The sequence below is a fragment of the Acomys russatus genome, chromosome 24, assembly GCF_903995435.1.
Source record: "Acomys russatus chromosome 24, mAcoRus1.1, whole genome shotgun sequence".
NCBI classification, from domain to species: domain Eukaryota; kingdom Metazoa; phylum Chordata; class Mammalia; order Rodentia; family Muridae; genus Acomys; species Acomys russatus.
The window spans coordinates 17,846,366-17,866,447 of NC_067160.1; the positions used below are offsets into that span (position 1 = coordinate 17,846,366).

The following is a 20,082-nucleotide window of genomic DNA, read 5'->3' on the forward strand; positions in this document are numbered from 1 at the left end:
GCATAAATTGGTACACTGTTTCTTCAAAGGCTCTGACAACATTAGCAATTTTAGCTGTGCACATATTCTGACCCAGCAATTTTACCTCTGTGTGTTAGTTTGGAGTTGACACGTCAGTACAAGCAAATCCATATATAATAAGTTCTAACATTGCTTCTGAGAGCATTTACAGAGTATCTAAATGAACTATGAAGCTGGCACATGATGGAATACCATATCAGACTAAAAAGAATATCACTGTTCTATGCTCACCAGCATTGGAAATGCTAAGTTGAAAGATGGGCTATGTTTTACGGCAGAACTCAGAGTATGTCATTCATGTTTAAACAACTGTTATACCGATTCATATGTCTTATACACAAGTAAATAAATGGCTGGCTTCTAGCAAGATGCAAACATATTAACTTCTAATACTGGCACATGTAAGGCAAGAATTGAAGAAACAATGAAAATCACAACCTTTTTATTTTCTGCATTGAAATTACAGGCATTTATAAAAATATTATTTTACTTTATTTTTTTGCTTTTCGAGACAGGGCTGATATATGGATAGCTTCGACTCTTCTGGAACTCACTCTGTATACCAGGCTGACCTTGAACTCACAGAGATCTACCTGCCTCTGCCTCCAAAGTGCTGAGATTAAAGGCATGAGCCGCAACCACCCAGTGAGATTTGAGACATATAAAGTAATATTTTAAACATTCAAAATGTTTCCAACATTAATATCCAAGTATTAATATCTGGAAGCATTCTTAATCATTATTGACATTTGTTATTATTTGAATTGAAGACATAAACAAATACAGAATAGAAAACTTCTCTTAAATAAAGAGAAATGCATGTTTTTAAGCAGAGTATAACTTTCAAATGCAAAATAGTACAGTCCTAAGCACTTATTTTTTTCCATTTTTTTATTATGTATTAATTCATTCATATTACATCTCAATTGTTATCCTATTCCTTCTATCCTCCCATTCCTCCCTCCCTCCCACTTTCACCCTATTCCCCTCTCCTATGACTGTGACTGAGGGGGACCTCTTCCTCCTGTATATGATCATAGGGTATAAAGTCTCTTCTTGGTAGCCTGCTATCCTTCCCGAATGCCACCCGGCCTCTCCATCAATAGGATGTGGTCAAATATGGGGCATCAGAGCTCATGCGAAAGTCAGTCCCCACTCTTTACTCATCTGTGGAGAATGTCCTGTCCATTGGCTGGATCTGGGTAGGGGTTCAATGTTTACTGCACATATTGTCCTTGGTTGGTGCCATAGTTTGAGCAGAACCCCTGGGCCCAGATCTGCCTATCATAGTGTTTTTCTTGTAGGTTTCTAGGACCCTCTGGATCCTTCTATTTCCCCATTTTCCCATACTTCTCTCACCTAGAGTCCCAATAGGATGTCCTCACATGTATCCGACATTCCTGGTAGGTGAAAGCTTTCATGGGACATGCCCCTTGCCCTAGTGTCCAGTTATACGTGAATATATAGCATTTGAGTCTTTCTGCTTCTGAGTTAACTCACTCATTATGATCATTTCTAGCTCAATCCATTTCTCCACAAATTTTGGGAATTCCTTGTTTTTAATATCTAAGTAGTATTCCATAGTGTAAATTTACCACAGTTTCTTTATCCACTCTTCTACTGAGAGACACTTAGGCTGTTTTCCATGTTCTGGCTATTATGAATAAGGCTGCTATGAACATAGTTGAGCAAATGTTCTTAGTGTGTGCTGGAGCATCTTCTGGGTATATTCCAAGGAGTGGAATAGCTGGGTCTTGAGGAAGCCCTATTCCCAAAGTGGTTGTACTAGTTTACATTCCCACCAGCAATGAAGGAGTGTTCCTCATTCTCCACATCCTTGCCAGCATGTGGTGTTGCTAAGCACTTATTTTCAAGCAAGTGTTTTAACATACTCAGAATACCAAATCAAGGTTTATGATAGCTTTGAGTAACTCACTTTCTATGAGAAAGTGTGCATCCCTGAATCAGTCAACACACACACACACACACACACACACACACACACACACACACCTCACACCCTCTGTTAATACACCCTTCATTTCTTGGCTTCTTATTCTGTTTTTGTTTTTGTTTTTTAAGAAAGGATACAAAGACACAATACTTTTATCTCTTTAAAACGCATCTCATTTACAAGGCATTCATTGTAATATGTTCTCAGTATAGAAGCTAAATAAGAAAAATAGATTTGGAGATCATTACAGAAACACACAATGAGTCAAAATACGGAGAACAATAGACTATGGGTGCCCAGCTCCAACCGATGCACCACAACACAGACTCCTATGCCTAAGTGCACATCCAGGGGGAAGGGGCAGAAAAATTGTAAACACCAGAGGACCAGGATGTCTGCCGTGAGACACTACAGTAATATGTGGCAGGGAAGCGGCACCCATGAAATCTCATCAACATCATCACCTAAGCAGGATCCACACATGGACAGCACCATAACACCCCATCCCAGCTAAAGGAACTCAGGCAATTAGTGGCTGCTCAGAGAGGGAAACTCAGTCTTCTCTGGGGACAAGCCCCTGGCAGGTTATCATCGGATTCCAAGACGTCAGCCCTAAACACATATACACATGAGCAACACTAAATGGACTCAGCAGGTTGGGTTTATATATACATATGTGTGTAGTGTGTGTGTCTAACAATAATCGTTAAAGATGGAAACATCTTGAATTTGATGGGGGGTGGCAACATGGGAGGAACTGAAATGGAGGAGAAAAGGAAAAAAGTGATCTAAAAACAGTACAGGTGTAGGGCAGTTTCAAAACTGCATAATATAATGAATTTAAACAAGAAAGAAAAATGAGTATTTTAACTGGTTCTTTCTCATTTGCTCAGTCTCACATCCTCTTCCCATCCTCTTCTAAAATAATATCTTTATTTTGCTCCCTGCTGGTGGTATTAGGAAGGGAATCCAGGTCTTTGTGACAGCACTCTACACAGAGCTAAATCCCCAGCCACAACATTTAATAGTCACATGCTAATTAGATTTTTTTTTACAGAAACACAAGCACATTCTCTCTCTCTCTCTCTCTCTCTCTCTCTCTCTCTCTCTCTCTCTCTCTCTCTCTCTCTCTCTCCCTCGCGCGCGCGCGCGTGTGTGTGTGTCTGTGTGTGTAAAGAAAAGATTCAGTTTTTGGTGGTGCCCAGGGCCTGAGCCCACATCGTCCTTCACAGGAAACCAATGGCTTTGAGTAGAATCCTGAGTTTTGTTGGATGTATTAGGCTGTATATCTTCACACACTGGATTTTATTTTTCCTTAATTTATACAGCTAGGTCCATACTAGCAAGAGGAAGTTTATAAGAAAGGACACTAACAGTGTTCTGTCTCTTGTCTAACTTTGTTGTGGTGATCTCTTCAGTCAGGGATATGTTTTTACATGTTTCTCTAATGTGTCCTGTACATACAGACTAAAACCATATCATACAATTGTTTATTAGAAGACTACACATTTGTGACCTGCGGTTTACACGTAATGCTAATACCCACCAGGGTATACTGAACAAGAGTTCCACCAATTTTTGGTCCAAGTGAGGGCTCTAAGCCTTTTTGGCTTTGGCACACACTGAAAACAACAACAACAACAACAACAACAATAACAATAACAATAGTAATAATAATAATAATAATAATAATAATAATAATAAAAAAATCAATGTCCTCTTTTTCACTTCCTTTCTTGTTCTGTGTCTCACTTTCTCCAAATCTGAGCACTGGCCTCAGGACAAGAAATAATATATTTAACTCCACTTGCAAAGGCAAGTACATCTTCGTTTTCTCTCCAAAATCCATCACCTTAGCTACCTACATTTATAGCTCCCATTTGAAGTAGCACCCTCGCTGTTAGGTGGACTGTTAGAACAGGCCAAATTAAAAGTTCCCAGGACCAAGTGCATCCAACTTAGGCACACTTTAGACAACCTGAAAGGCTTAATATTCCTCAGATTATTGGAATGTTGAGAAAAAGTTTAGACACTGGCTAAAAGAAATGGAGCAGGAACTGATAGGAAGGAAAGCTCCCAACCTTACTTCTGCTTCCTTCTTTTCTTTGTTTAGTTTTTCTTTTTTATTTGTTTGGGGTTTTCTGTTTGTTTAGTTTTTCTTTTTTGTTTGTTTGTTTTCAAGAGAGGGTTTCTCTGTATAGCATTGGCTGTCCTGGACCCACTCTGTAGACCAGGTTGGCTTCCAACTCACAGAGATCCACCTGCCTCTGCCTCCCTGAAGGCTGCGGTTACAGGCCTGCACCACCACTGCTAGCTCACTTCTGCTTTCAGTGCAACATTTCTTTGTCTCATCTTCGACTCCGAAAAGAGAGAAAACTGTTTGTCAAGCAAACATCTGTCATTTCAAAATGGTGGAAACCAGCAATGAGCTGCATTGGAAAAAACAAAACAAAACAAAACAAAACAAACAAACAAACAAACAAACAAAAAGACCCAAACCATGACGTTATATCTGAAAACACTTACTCCATGTTTATTTATTACATTTTCTAAACATAAAAACAAACTTAATGTAGAGGTTAGCGAGAGCTGTGCTGAAAGCTCCTAGTAACTCACTGTGTATGCAGATCAGGCCCATTTGTCATTGTTCCAGCAAATGCAGGTGATAACGGAACAGCTAGCAAACAGGGCTGAGGGCCAGAAGGTGATGAGAGTCCCTTCAGGTTGGCTTCTTGCACCACACACCACCCCCGCCCCTATACACTTTAGATTTGATGACATAGCATATTTTAAGCAAGAGGGGAATTAAGATTTATAATAGCAACTAAGTGGGATACAGTTGTCAAAAGTTGGCGGGGAGGTGGGGGGTGAGGGAGTGGGGAGGTGACGGGGGATGGACAAATCCCAGCTGCTGGCCACTAGCTGCCCTCCTCCCAGTCTTAACATGGTTTGAGTTGACACTGTGCCAGTTGAGGACAGCTGAGGTGGGGCACAAGAGCTGAAAATGGTAAGCCCAGATCCTACTTACAGAACTACAGTTAAAGCTATCTCCGAGGGGGCCAACCTCAGAATGGCTGGAGTCTCACAGCACTTCGCTCCTTCCTGTTGACATGTTTGTTTAAGGAGTATGTTTTTTTTTTTTTCCAAATAAATGCAGGTACCTAACTCTCGCAAAAGCCAGAGTCCATGCACTATGAAGCTTAACAGGATCAGACTCACAAAACATACAGGCAACACCATGTTTGCTGGCCTGCCCCTGCCTCAGAAATAACAGCTGGTGGACAATCGCCACCTGGGTGTCTATTTTTGTGTACTCTCTCGTTCCCTTTACAGCCACAAGCAGCCAGTTGAGTGTGGCTGCCGAACAAACCACTTAACAAGCAAGATGGAACACGCCGCAGTGACGAGGAGATAAAACAGTATATGGTTTCAGTGTCACGGAGGTCTACATGTGGGAAGAAGCCAGGACTCAGAGAAGTGGCCCTGGGCACCTGAAGTATAAGTTCTGTTCTCCAGAACCACAAGCCACACTTTAGGAAGCCTTTTGATACTTTTCATTAAAAAAAAAAAAAAAAAAAAAACTAAGTTGCAAGTCATGGCACTTGGACAATGGGGCAGGCAGGCCATGCAATTCAGTCACCACTGAGTCCCATTTCTGTGGTCACTCTGGGTCTCTGTGGGATGAGGCAATGTAACGGGTTCCACTGTGCGAATCCTCCTAGCTGTGACACACTTGTGCTTTAGTGGTACAGCGTGATGAGTCTAGTTCTGCCTGCACTGAGGGTCACGCCACAGGGACACTGTCTGCAGATGGCAGCCTCTGCCAGGACGTGAGTGCCAGGGTCCCTCTGGGCCTCTGGGCCTTACTATCTTGATATGCCCATCTAAAGCGAGCTAGAGCTTTTCATTTCTGCCATTATTTCTCAGTGTGGCCTTCGGATTCTGTGTGTCCCAAACAAGACATGGCAGTGATGTTATGGGGTAATACTTTCACCACTTTCACGTGTCTGCGTTTAGAACTGGCTTCCCTGGGTGCGTAGCAACTTTGAGTCAGTTTTATTGTTTTGTTTTGTTTTTAACAACCTGCAAATAAGAGATTCCCCTGTACTGCAGGCAAGCTGTCCCCACCCCACTCTCACCTCAGTACCCCACTACTGTCTTAACCACAAAAGACTGGACAAGCTTTGAAGGAGTGAGTTTCAACTTCTTTCAAAGTAGAAAGTTCATGATTCTGCTGAATTATGGCTAAGGCAATTTTTGGACTTGCCACTGTAAGAACTGTGGTCTCATCGCTGCCTCACTTCCTCATTTAGAAGACAGCCCACCACAAATGCTGTATTTAATCACCCTAAACCATTCTGCCAGTGTCCTTTTCTCAAAAGTGGCAAATGTAAAGAATTGTTTACATGGCCAGACAGTTACAAATTATGTTTAAATTATGGCTAGTTGGAAAAATGCCCATGGCTGAGAGCAAATCCCGTCTGCATTTCTGGAATCAGGTGAGGTTAGACACACACACACACACACACACACACACACACACACACACACACACTGCAAGAACAAATATGGGGGTATACATCTTTTTCTCTAACAGACAAGACACAGCCATATTCTTTCCAGCCCACATTGAATGCTTATGGTTTTTTATAAACATGATCTCAATAGTACTAGAATGAATCTTTTTTATTTTAATATTTTTAAGTGTGTGTGTGTGTGTGTGTGTGTGTGTGTGTGTGTGTGTGTGTGTGTACATGAGTACAGTGTCTGCAGAGGCCAGAGCGGGGCACCAGATATCCTGAAGAAAGAGTTCCAGGCAGCTGTGAGCCACCCAACCTGGGTGCTGGGAACAGAGTTTCCTTCCTCTGCAAGAGTGGGGTACACTCTTAACTACTGAGCCAACTCTCTAGCCCTATTTCTTTTCTTTTTCAGCATGAAGAGGAAGTAATCCACAGGACAGCAAATCCTGAAAGGAATCAGTTAGTGTGGTTCTCACTGCTTTCCTGTTTCTGGGAGGCATTAGCAAGAGAAAAGGACCTCTGAGCTATCTGCTTGTTAATGCCCAAGCACATCAAACTGTAGATCACATGAGTGTGAAGTAGTTAAGGGCCCATTCTTCATGAAGCCTCTAGGGCCGTCTTCTGACAGCTACCACTAGAACAATCAGAATATCCCCAGAAGATAAGCCTAAGAAAGAAGAAGAAAGAGAATAGGGAACGTGTAGTGTAATTCATGTGGAGTGTAGACAGCCCTGCCTAGGTGAGACTAGGTCTGTACCACAAGGGGATCTCATTATGTGCTCATCACGCAGAGAGATCAGAGTTCCACCACAGCCCCCAGGAAGTGACTGTGAAGAGACAGGTGTGCATGGCATACCTGCATAACCCTGCAGGGAGAGCAGCCACTCCTCCAGCGAGCCAGGCGATCTGATCCCAACCTAACTAACTGCGTAAGTTCTAAACAGAAACCATGTTTGGAGGAAGGGTTAACTTGCTTCTGGGCCTGTAGCTAGTAAGTGACAGAGTCTGAACCTAACTCAATAAGAATGCCAGGTTTCATATTTGCTATTACCAACGGTTGTAAAACCAGCCCATTGCCCTTGGGACTGTGGGCAATAAAACAGAATCTTCAGGGTGAGATCAGGGGTGGGAAGTAGGCTGAGACTCCCTGCCGCTGACAGGAATGGAGTTCCCTTAGCACACTCTAGAGAAAGACTTCTCCCGGGAGCTCTGGCTAAAGGTGCAGGAAGCAGGGAGCCAGGTTTGATGTGGCTCATAGCTGTCCAACACTTCTTCAAAATGTATCACTTCTGTGTGACCAAAAAGCAGTCCTTGGTATACAAAACTCATTACAAATAGTTGGAGGGGAAGAGCCTGCATCCTCCCCCTCAGCCAGGCACACTGCTGAAGATCAGCACTTCGAGTCCTAACACTCTAAATATTTACTCAACCGAACAAGTAAATCCTTCAGTCCTGGGGTCAAGTACATAAACAGGCCACATAGCCTCACCAGAGTGCTCTCTCTCCACATAGCCACCCACTATGCCACCCACTATGCCAGCATGCTGAATCCCACTACACAACATTATTTCCCAGTAAGTGCTAAACATTACACCACAGTGTCAGCTACAGTAGACACAATGTGTGTTTTGAACTGGGTCCCCTTGCAATATATTTTCCTATGGAGTCCTCAAGTACTACAAAGCAAGCACAGCTCCCACCACCACCACCACCACCACACACACACATACACAAGCACACACAACTTTTCAGTTGAGGGCAACGAATTCCAGAGAATTCAGTCCACTGCCACACATCTGGTAAAGGAGTGGCCAGACTTTAACCCGAGTGCTACAATCTTCCTGCTATCTATCTGTTCTCCTCTTAATTCTAGCTATGGCTACACAGGCCTAATTAAGGGCAGGAAACACACAGAACTAATGAGTCCGGCCTCCCATCCCCCACCAAGCCCTCCAAGACTCCTAAAGATAAGGCCCCTGATACCCAAAACCATTATTCTCACAATCTCTACAACGCCAGAGTGGCGGGCTGCCTCTTTCTCCATTTTCCTACACTCAAGCTATTGTGTCCACACTGCAGCTCTGCTTAAATGGCCAAGTCACTTTACTCTGCTTTGAAACGCTGATCTATTAAACGGAGATCATCGGCAGGGCCACTCAGACTAGTTGGCAACTCTCTCTGGCACTGGCCAAACAGTCCCTGCTTTAACTGATTCCTCTTCCTCTCCCTCTCTGAGACTTCTTTGTGCCCCTAAAGCATCTTCACTAATGGGGTGGAGGGGGGGAGGAGAAACACATGGAAAATGAAGAAGCCATGCTTTCAGCCAGCTTTAGAGAAGTGGCAATAGCTTGCAACCTGAACACCTCCCAGATAAGATGTGACATTTATGCAGACAATGGCAAGTCCCAGCAAATGTTAGTCCTAAGTCGCTGTGCAAAAGAGATTACCTGGTAAAGGAATGTCTCCCCCTCATAATTAAAAACCATTCTGTTATTTCCACTACACCCCACAATCTGATTCTGAGATAATAAATGCAACGGTTTGAACAGGACACACTAGCACTCTGAAAGAGGTTCATTCTGAAAGACATGGGGTGGGAGGGGGAAATCCTTTTTGAAAATGCCCCAAATTGCCTCATAGATGAATTAAAGAACGAACGTAGAGTTTTCTACAATGACTAACACTTTAATAGATTCTCAAGACAACTCCTCTGTATGTCTGTTGACACATCCAAGCTTGTACATTATGCAGCTTTCAGAAAAATTATATTCAAGTATTCAGATGTTCTAATCACTTGCTTGAAAATTGCATGTGATTCTGGAAAGAAGCAGGAGACTCTGATCTCACCCCTCCCAAACCTGCCTCAGAACCATCAGTGGCCAAGGCGACGGTTACTCTCTATGATCCTGGCCTGTTTTCAATGTACTGATCAGGATGCAGTTACTGTAGTCCTCGGATCCTGGAGAACACTGTACTCTTCCAGAACCCTGAATGCCCTCTTTGGGGAACTACACACTGAATTCTTCTGTAACCCTGAGGTCCCTCTCTGGGGAACCACATACAGTGCTTTTCCAGAGCCTTGCACTCCCTCTGCTATGCTGATTAACAAACTGACTTTCCAGGCAATGGTGGCGCACACCTTTAATCTCAGCACTCAGGAGGCAGAGGCAGGTAGATCTCTATGAGTTCAAGATCAGCCTGGTCTACTTAGTGAGTTCAAGGACAGCCATGGCTATATAAAGAGAACTTATCTCCAAAGAAATGAATAAAATGACTTGAAACAAGCTCTTCCATGCAAGTGGCTTCCACGAAACCCCAGTAGCTCAAGTGCTCTCTGGATTTCCATGTCTCTTCCTGACTCTCCCCCTCCACATACCCAAGCCTGATAATTCCAGAAAGATGAGGACCAACCACCAATTGAGAGATACTTATGCATTTTAATGCTTGAGGGAACTGACACCAAGAGGATGCCTAGCCAAGAGCATTGAAGATAGTTACTTCCAGTGGGTGACATTTTAAAAGTCATTTAATCTTCTATTTTTTTTCTTATACTGGAGTAAAATGTACTTAACACAAAAGGTCTAATTTTAGTCATTTTTTTAAGTATATAATCCCTTTTTACTGTTAAGGTCTAAATGTTTGTGGCTCCCTTCTCCAAATTCATATGTTGAAACCAAATTAACATGATGACATTAGGTGGGACTGAAAACTTCTACTAAATATGAGGAGGTATCTTGTGGTTTCAGTTTCCATTTTTCTATGGGTTAGTTTATTATCATTTTTGAAGATATATCTTTATTATTTTAAATTATGTATGTAGATGTGAGTGCAGGTGCCTGTGGAGGCCAGAGGCAATGGAGCCCCTGGGGCAGAAGTTACAGGCTGTTCTAGGCTGCTCCCCCATCCCACATGAGAGCTGGGAACCAAACTCAGATCCTTTGCCATAGCAGTACATGCTCTTAACAGCTGCGCCATCTCGCCTGCCCTGAAGTTCTTTTTTTTTTTTTTTTTCTAAATCAAAAGTTCAGAATTATAGTATAAATGAATTTAGACCCTACCTCCAAGGTTCCTTCCTGAAAAAGCTATTCAGTCTTCCTGGCTCTGCCCTCATCTCAGCCCGACTCTCTATCTCACTCTCCACTACAGAGTCAAGTTGTACTACTTCCTCCTGCCGGAATCCCCCTACTGTGTAGACTCTGAAACCTTCCTAATGGAGAAAATGCTTGTAGGGAGAAGTAGGAGGCAGGAAGAAATACAAGAGTGTAACCGTGACCAGATAAACAGACCAAGACAAGACCATTCAAAGGAGAAAGAGGAAGGGGAGGAGGAGCAGCAGGAGGAACAGCAGGAGGAGGAGCAGCAGGAGCAGGAAGAGGAGCAGGAGGAGGAGGAGCAGGAGGAACAGGAGGAAGAGGAGCAGCAGGAGGAGGAGGAACAGGAGGAACAGGAGGAGGAGGAGCAGCAGGAGGAGGAGGAGCAGGAGGAGCAGAAGGAGGAGGAGCAGGAGGAGCAGCTGAAGGAGGAGCAGGAGAAGCAGCAGGAGGAGGAGCAGGAGGAGCAGGAGAAGTAGCAGGAGGAGGAGCAGGAGGAGCAGGAGAAGCAGCAGGAGGAGGAGCAGGAGGAACAGGAGGAGGAACAGGAGGAGCAGGAGGAGGAAGAGGAACAGGAGCAGCAGGAGGACCAGGAGGATCAGGAGGACCATCAGGAGGAGGAGCAGCAGGAGGAGGAGCAGGAGGACCAGGAGGAGTAGGAGGAGGAGGAAGAGCAGAAGGAGCAGCAGGAGGAGGAGGAGCAGGAGGACCAGCAAGAGGAGGAGGACCAGGAAGAGCAGGAGGAACAGGAGGAGCAGGAGGAGGAGCTGGAGGAGGAGGAGGACCAGGAGCAGGAGGAGCAGGAGGAGGAGCAGGAGGACCAGGAGGAGGAATAGAGAGCAAGAAGAGCAGCAGAAGGAAGACGTGCTGGAGGAGGAGGAGGGAGATCACTTCTCTGCCATAAAATCTCATGTCTTCATCCCAACAAGGAAATGTACATTACTTCAAGGAAAGCAAAACTGATCAATGTTTGACATGAGTTAATTCTGAAGAGCAGACTGGCACAATCATATTTAACAGAAAATATCTTCAAGTCTCCTATGAAATCTGTACTCTGCCAAAAACTACCAGGACTATTGTCTTTCTATGCAACTATCTGGCAACTTGCATCCATCAAGAACACTGGAGTAGTTATTCCTTGGGACTTAGAAATGCAACTTTGAGAAAACATGTCTTTAAGAAATCAATAGCAGGCTGTAGCAATGCTGACCTGGGTCCTTTTCCAGAGGTCCTGGGTTCGATTCCCAACACCCACCTGGTGGCTCACAATCTTCCATAATTGCAGTCCTATGGGATCCCATGCCCTCTCCTGGTGTACAGACATACATGCACACAAAACACCAATGTGCGTAAAATAAAGAAATAGACTTTAAGTAATGAAAGGAGTCAACACGAACTGAAAGATTAATCCATAAGAACTAGAAAACAGCCTCTAAATCCAACAAAAACAATTCCTTGTCATTGTAGAACGATGTAATGTGTAAAGATAGTGTAAGTAGGTTTAATCACAAGAAGTGTTCAAATTCATAGCATGGAATGGCAAAAATTTGCATATAAAAACCATATGTGTGCACACATGTGTCCAAGTGTATGACTTCATGCTACTGGCTTTCCATGGACCACTAAATTTATTGGATTCTCAGTTGGATAGAGTTAACTGAAAGAATTAGTTTCCCTAATCCTCAATCCTTACTTTCAACTGTAAAATTGGGTAAAAGTTAGCATCTAGTCGACATGGGCTTGGAAGATGATTAAATGAAGTAAGCCCATACAGCAATAAACTCATTAGAGAATAAATATTACTTGGTACTATTATTTCCAAAATGTAAAGAGTTACTCACTAACAATGCCATCATTACTGTAGTCAAACATCAAATAGCAGCAGTGGTGGGAACAGGTGGCAGCCTCACCCCTGCACACAGGCCCCCAAACATCTTCAGCATTACAAAGGAGGCGCACCCCTAACACGGGAACCCACCCCATGCTGCTCTACCACACGCTGTAGGATAAGTGGCTGAAGCAGTTAATAAAGATTTTAAATTAACAAGGGTGACCTAAGTTAAAGTTAGTGAAATCACTCTTCAGCTTTGGGGTTTGAGGCAAGCTCTTTTTACATAGCCCAGGTTGGCCTCAAGCTCCTGGTCTCCTACCACAGCTTCTTGAATGCTGGGGTTGTGCGCGCATGCCACCATCCCAAGCACGGAGTAACTTTAAAGGACAAAAAAGCTATAGGATAAAATCTTCAGGATAATAATTATTGATGCATCACTAATACAGAATGACCGATGTGCTGTAAGACGGTAGCATGCTTAACTTTAAACAACAAAGAGAAAGGGGCAAAAGGTACTGCGACAATACTATAAAGCAAATTTGTAGCCCCAATACCCTGACTCAAAAGCATTTCAGAAGTGATCAAATGAAGACGGAAGGAGCCAGGCGTGGTGGCGCACACCTTTAATCCCAGCACTCGAGAGGCAGAGGAAGGTGGATCACTGTGAGTTCGAGGCCAGCCTGGTCTACAAAGTGGGTAGAACATCCAAGGCTACACCGAGAGACCCTGTCTCAAAGAAGGAGGAGGAGGAGGAAGAGGAGAAGGAAGAGGAGATGATGACAATGATAGAAGGGGAAAAACAAAATTTTGAGAGGCTTTGCTTTGCAAGAACGAGCTACTGTTTTGGAACGTCGAGTTTTGTCTGGTAATGGGGAGAAAGACATAAACTTAAGGGCTGAAGACCTTTCCACAGGCAGTGGGCACTTTGTCTCCAGCACCTGTCCAAAAGGCCTAGTTGGGTACCTTAAGGAAGATATGGCGATGCATGGCAAAGCCATGAAAGAAATCCATCTGAAACCCCACACCCCTTTGGCTGCTCTTCTCCAGCACAAACAAACAGCTACTTCTGAAGTACCCTACAAGCTAGCAACCCCAGAGAAAACCATCCAGCCGTTCCTCCCCATGGAGAACAGAGAACATCACCCTAAAGCCTCCAGTGGCATCCGGGCACTAGTTTCATAACATGTAATGTCATTACATCATTTGGGGAAGAGTGTTAGACTTCCCCTACCATCCTACAGCAGTGATTCGGTTAAGAACCGAATCATACCTTTCACCCCCAACTCAGCCTGTTACAAAGGGCTACATTAATCCACATTATAATGCAAATCTTTTATTTTGCTGAACGAAAGAGTTATGCTAAACTTCTTCAAATAACACTGTCCAGGGTATTTGTTTACCCACAAAATATCCACGGTAATACAATTTTTTCCAACCAGGTTAAAAACCACATCAACTCTTGCCTCTTATATCTCTCCGTGGCACAGCAGGTGTCCACAGTTTCTATCTCAATAACACCGTTATCTAATAAGCTAAATAAGGCACATTTACAGAGTTTAATATGGAACACTGAGTTCACGCAGAGAAAACACTCTTGCGAAAGCTATCCCACTTCTCTGAACTGTGTCTGAGGCTAGCTTCATTTTCATTAAAGGGTACATTCTAGTAAAATTCTTCAGTACTGGACTTTTTCACAGTAGTCCTGGACTCATTGCCCCACCCTGAACATGTCACCCCACTCCCTTACTTTTCTCTTCCCTATCTATCCCTCACTGCTCAGGGGACTTTACTCAATTCATCAGCAAGGCAGAGAGAGAAGATAAACCGTAAGAAGCCGGACAGCTAGACATCGCCTTTGGCAAAACCGAAACAACTATACCCTAATGGTTTGGGGACAGACAGCCATTCTGGGGCTGAGCACTGCTCTCTGGGCTGGTGTCAACTCCTGAAGAATGACATTCCTCACTTGGTGTGGCGCTGAGAGGTGCTCTGTCAGGATTGAGCTACTGCTTTCTCACTCAGCTAGGTGTCAGCTCATCTCTGGATTCCAACAAAGAGGTCTAAAAGAAATCAAACAGTTGTTCTCTCAGCAGAAGCTTCCTTGTGGGTTGGTCAGGGATATTGTAACATTTTGGAGCACAAGTGATAACATCCCAAGTGATTCTTTTGTTCTAAAACACAACTGAAAAATACCTTTTAAATGATTGACTAGAATATTTCTATGAAAAAGAAAACCCCCTTTATTCTAAGAAGGCTTATTTCTGCCTGCCAAAACATGATGGTTAGCCTCCCTCAGAGTCTTAGGAGATAATAATTACCAATCTTCAAAATCAGGGGAGCCACAAGAATCAGAGATTCGGAAAGATAGGGTAAGATAAAAGCCCAACCACACAGCTACCAACTACCATCCACCTTTTCATATCCAAAAAATTAAAAACAGCAAAGAGCTGTACCACCAAAGCCACTGCATCATGACTGTAACAGCCAAATTCATCCAGCTAAGTATCTGTCAACAGATGGGTGAAGAAATGAGTTATAGACACAAAATGCAATGCTCTTTGACTGTAAGAAAAGAACGACTTTCATTTGCAACATAGATGAAGTGAAATAAGCCAGGTGTTTAGAGAATAAATACTATATGTTCATAAACATATGTGTGTGCATACATGTGTGTATACATGCACATGCGGACGGACACACACACACAAACACACACACACACTCACACACACACACACACACACACATTCCAACCTTACATAATGACTCTCTCCTATTAGCAAAGAGTAGACTGGAAGTTACCAGAGGCTACAGAGTACAAGAGAATAAAGACAGAGGTCAAGGTGGGCCAAGGTTAGTTAGGAGGAACATCCTTTGAAGACCTACTACATAGGAAGGCAATTGTGTGAAGTAATATTGTGTACACTGCTCAAAAACTCCCAAGAGTAAATATTCACATGGGAAAAAAATAAGAAATTTCTCAGGTGATAGATATGTTTGTTCAGGTGAGAGATATGTAACTATCATTGCATACCGCACTACACCTTACTGCACAAATATACCTTTTGTCAGGTCATGCGGAGATTAAAAAAAATAAAAGATTTCCTATGCCATACGTAACAAAAAAAAAATCTCTTTAAAAAAGAAAACATTGTTGAATAGTAATGGCCACTTGCTTTTGAGGAATAAGCAATCTAAGGCAGGAGCTGGGCTGAGCTCCATGCGCATGCTCACTAGAGGTTGGCAGCTCTGACTCTGGTCAGTACTGTCTGACCAAAATACAGTAAAGTTACCTTTCATAAGAATAATTCCAAGAAGTTTTATTTCCAAACAGGGGTTCAAACGAACTTTCACATTCATGACATATTTTTTAAAAGTAAAGTTAGAAGAAGCATTTGTTATGATTCCCAGAGACAGTCTGAAGAGCACAAACAAGATTAAATCAAGAAATGGAGTATATCATATGATAATTCGACAGTGTTAATTTTTTTGGTCATCAAGTCACCAACATAATATAATTGTCCCCGCCCCCCTCCTGAGACTGGATCTCTCTGTGTAGCCCTGGCTGTCCTGAAACTCAGGAGATTCATCTGCCTCTGCCTCCCAAGTGCTGGGATTAAAGGCATGAATTGATGCCATTTGTATTTTCAACCGTTCTACTCTGCTGTTCAGGTAGCATGTACACTGGTTCATTCCAAGTCCCGCCCCTCCCACCCCGCCCCAGGGCTAAGGGTAGCACAAGGATGCTACTAATATCCAGCGAGATCTGGGTGCTTCAAAGACTCGTCAGTGACCTCAGACTGTTCTATTTTTAATCAGCCATGCCAGGCTACCATATTGTTCTCCATATGCTGTGGGAAAATGACATGCGCTGGCCACCAGAGCCTCCTCCATCACACCCCAGCAGGTGGAAGGAAAAACAAAAAGATGAGAATTGACAAGGCTCAACTCAGTCAACTCATTAGTGCTTATCTGTGTGGGGAGAGATGTGAAATGCTAAAGAATACACACTCGGGTTCGTAGTTTTTGTAAGAGCATTACTGACTTTATTTAGTAAAAGATAATTATCAAGCACAGTCAAGGATCTCCTAGTGTGTTATCAAGTTTGAAATAAATGACAAGCAAAGCAGACTCTTGGAGGAATTGTCTCCGTTACAGAAGCACCTCATTTTTCAATGGGATTCTTAAATGCTAGCCATCACAGAACACTATAAAGCAAACGCTTCCTGTGTGTGTGTGTCATGTGGAAAGGGTACAGAGCATGAGCCGTATCTTTGAGAACAGTATGGGCTGGCTCGGCTACACTGACAATGATGAGATGGGTACCACAGGCTGAAGAGCAAGCTGTGTACTTTGGGTTTGATAACAAACCTAAAGATATAGAACCTCTAACTCCAGATATATTTACTCTCCAGCTTTTAAAGAACTGAGTCTGAATGGTTAAAAAAAAAATCACATCTGTCACTACTACAGGAGGTGGAAACAAAGTAGTTACTTTCCCCAAAGTCAGGAGCATTCCACTGCATAGGTGTGACACTGCATTACTATTCTGAACATTAATCAAAAACCTCCAGTTCTTAGACAGTTCATTAAAGGTCTTCTCTTTATCAATGGACTTGACAACACACACACACACACACACACACACACACACACACACACACACACGAGGAAATATGCAGGACTAGCAGTTGAAGGCTGCTTGTTGACCCTTCTGTATAAACTCTTAAATCAAGTCATGAGATTATGCTAAGAAGAAAAAAATACTTCTGGGAAAAGAAAACTGAATCTTCAGTCTTCAGATGTTACATCAATGGGGTGTGTGTGTGTGTGTGTGTGTGTGTGTGTGTGTGTGTGTGTGTGTAGACAAAGAAAGCCAAGTACAAACCAAGATATCTTCATCTTTAATATTTTTACAACCTACTAAAGAGCCCAGACTGAGAATGGAAAGGAATGCTGGGAAAATTTAGTGTTTACATATGGTTCATCAGTTGCCTTGCTTTTTGTTTGCCAAGATCTATAACTAAAGACTTCCTTTCAAGTAGCTACCCAAAAAATGAATCGGGACAGATTTCATCTCGGGTGCCATCCAGCAACTAGGTGAGGAGCCCTCCACTGGGCCCGCACAGGCAGCAGGCAGCTATTAGTCCACAAAGTCGGCTTGTCTTTGCAGAGAAGGCAATGTTAGGTTTGAGTTCCTATTTTCTCTGTAAGTAAACATTTGCAGCCTTCAAACATAACCGCTTTTTCAAAGCGAGGCTGAGCGCTGGAAAGGATCAATGACATATCTGCACTGGATTCCAATCGGTTTAAAACAGAAGGGCTGTCCCTTTGTGCGAGTCAATTTCAGCACAGCAACAGCTGACTTAGTTCCCAAGCAACAATGCTGCCCATTGAAAAACACACCTTCCTTAATACATATTCTTTTTTTTTTTTTTTTTTTTTTTTTTGTTCCCAGGAAGCTCTGTTGCTATTTCAGGCAACAAAGACACAAAAGATACATTCTGACATCCTCAATAATGGTTTTTCCGCAAACCAAGAGTGAACAAGACACCAGAAGCAGCCAAGGTGAGCTGGAGGCAGGAGGAAGGGACCTGGGAGTAGAAGTGGGTTATTTGTGATCTAACAAATTCAGCTTTCACTGATGAATGGGGGTGGGAGGAGGAAAGAGGAAGGCGATTTTTTTTTTTCAGTTAAAAAAAAAGAAGTGTGTGGTGCCGGTTTTGTTTCAAGAGTGCGTGTTGAATGCACAGCTGGCAAAATCTAGTTTCGTGACTTAACACTGACTCAATAAGAATAACACAAGTTTTTGTATGGATACAATGGAGAGAGATCTAACCAAATCTAGAGCTCATACCCAGAATTACGTGACAGTTCTTTTAACGTTTCAAGTGTCTTCCGGTGCCAGCAAGAAGCTTATGATTAGTCACAGGGTCCTACTATCGATTTCAAATGACTGTTTCCTATGATGGGCATCAGTCCTGTTCTGCCCTCCTTTAAAGGAACCATTAACGATTCGAAGTGCAGTCGTCACCCACTTCCCAGGACTGAGGGCCTAAAAACTTGATGTCACAGACGGGAAGCCAGAGAGCAAGCTGAAGCTTTCAAAGGTCCGGGCAAATTCTTCTGCAGCGAGGCCCGGTCTCCCGCGTGCGTGCGGGAGTGGAAGGGCTGGAAGTGTGTGTGTGCTCCTCCTCCCTCCGGGCCGCGCGTCCCCATCGTTCCAGGACGTCAGGTGGGTGGAGGCGAGCCCCGGAGGAGAAGCCTAGCCTGGAAGCGCTGAGTATCACTCTGAAGGAGACTGCCAAGCCCCCACGCAGCGGTTCCCTGCGGCCGGCCGCAGCTCACCTTTGTTCGCCGACCCTCTCTAGGAGGAGGAAGCCGGGGAAGGTGGAGCGCTCCCGGCGACCTAGCGCCCCGCGGCCCCTTTGCAGCGCCCGGGAGGAAATCCGCGGGCGATTTGGACCCTCTCTAGCTCCCCAGAGGCCAGCCCGGCGGAGGAATCGGGGACCCCACGGGGAACACAAAGGTTGGGAGGTGTGAGCGCGGGGGCGTGCGCCACGGAGCAGGCGAGTGTGCACGCGTGTGTGCAGGAGAGCAGGCGCTCCGGCCCTTCTTACCTCTCGAAGATGAGCCGCACCATGAAGATGCAGAAGGCCAAGGGGAAGGCGAGGTAAAGGTCCTCAGCCTGCGGGAAGGTGGCTTCCTCCGTGTTCTTCAGGTCTGCCCAGGTGACATTGTGCGGAAGCCAAAACCGTTCATTCCAGAACCAGGCTAAGATCCCTGCCATCTTGCTTTGTCCACTCCTGGGTCGCGGCTCCCGCGCTCCTCCAAGCTCTCTGCAGCGCAGGGCGCCGGGGATGCGCGCTGGGTTGGCCCGGAGCCCGTGCAGCCGCCGCCGCTCCCGCCTGCAGCCGCCTCCTCCGCGGCTGCTGCGCTCTCAGGATCGCGGATCCACTCCTCTCCTCCCTCTGGCCGCGCTGGGAAAAAAGGACCGCCTCGCCTGTCACGTGGCAGCCTGGCTGCACGCCCTGATTGGCTGGCGTTCGCGTCAAACACCGAGGCACACGCGGCTGGTTAGCCCACGCCCTGAGGGCTGCGGGCCGCGCTCGAGCTCTGGACCCGCACCTGGAGCGCGTCCCGCACCTCTGTCCTAGCCCGGAGTTGGCTCGCACACAGTCAGAACGCCAGCTCCGGCCCCATTGGAGTTGCTGCGCTTTTGTCCTCTTCTGGAGCTCGGGGAGGCGAAAAGGCGGCTGGCAGGGGCCGAGCTTCCACTGAAAAAAGAACCGCAGAAGAAGTAGGGGGCGCAAAGGCAAAGGAGGAAGGAGTGGGAGGGGGAAGGCTCATCTCTTCTCCAGCGCAAAAGAAAATCCGGAACTGGGGAGGAGTGGGGGTAGGGGAAGGTTTGGCAAGAGACTTCTGCCTCCAACCCAAGCCTGACCACTCCTTGACCCTTCCTGCCACGTTTTACACAACTGCTTCTCGTTGAGCTGGCTTCCCCCAAGGAATAAGGCCCCTTATTTTGATTTATGAAATAATACAAGAAATTAGGCATTCGTGATTGATTACTTAATTGCTTAATGATGGGGTGTGGTGGTGATGGTGACTCTAGTAACTAGTAACTGTTCCACTAACCTCTGAAAGTGCTGCGCGGGAACCACA

At 44.6% G+C, this 20,082-nt stretch overlaps 1 protein-coding gene across 2 annotated transcripts in view; it reads right to left on the reverse strand.

Annotated features, from left to right (window-relative positions):
• The window catches only part of Cers6 (ceramide synthase 6), a 254,092-nt gene extending 234,743 nt beyond the window's left edge, over nt 1–19,349 (reverse strand). Inside the window, exon 1 of one of the 2 annotated variants that reach the window (XM_051166944.1) lies at nt 19,038–19,349. In XM_051166944.1, coding sequence (XP_051022901.1) covers nt 19,038–19,207 — 170 coding nt within the window. In that variant the 5' untranslated portion in view covers nt 19,208–19,349. The remainder of the gene's footprint in view (nt 1–19,037) is intronic. The other variant, XM_051166945.1, reaches the window with a different exon arrangement.
• Nucleotides 19,350–20,082: the final 733 nt, after the last annotated feature.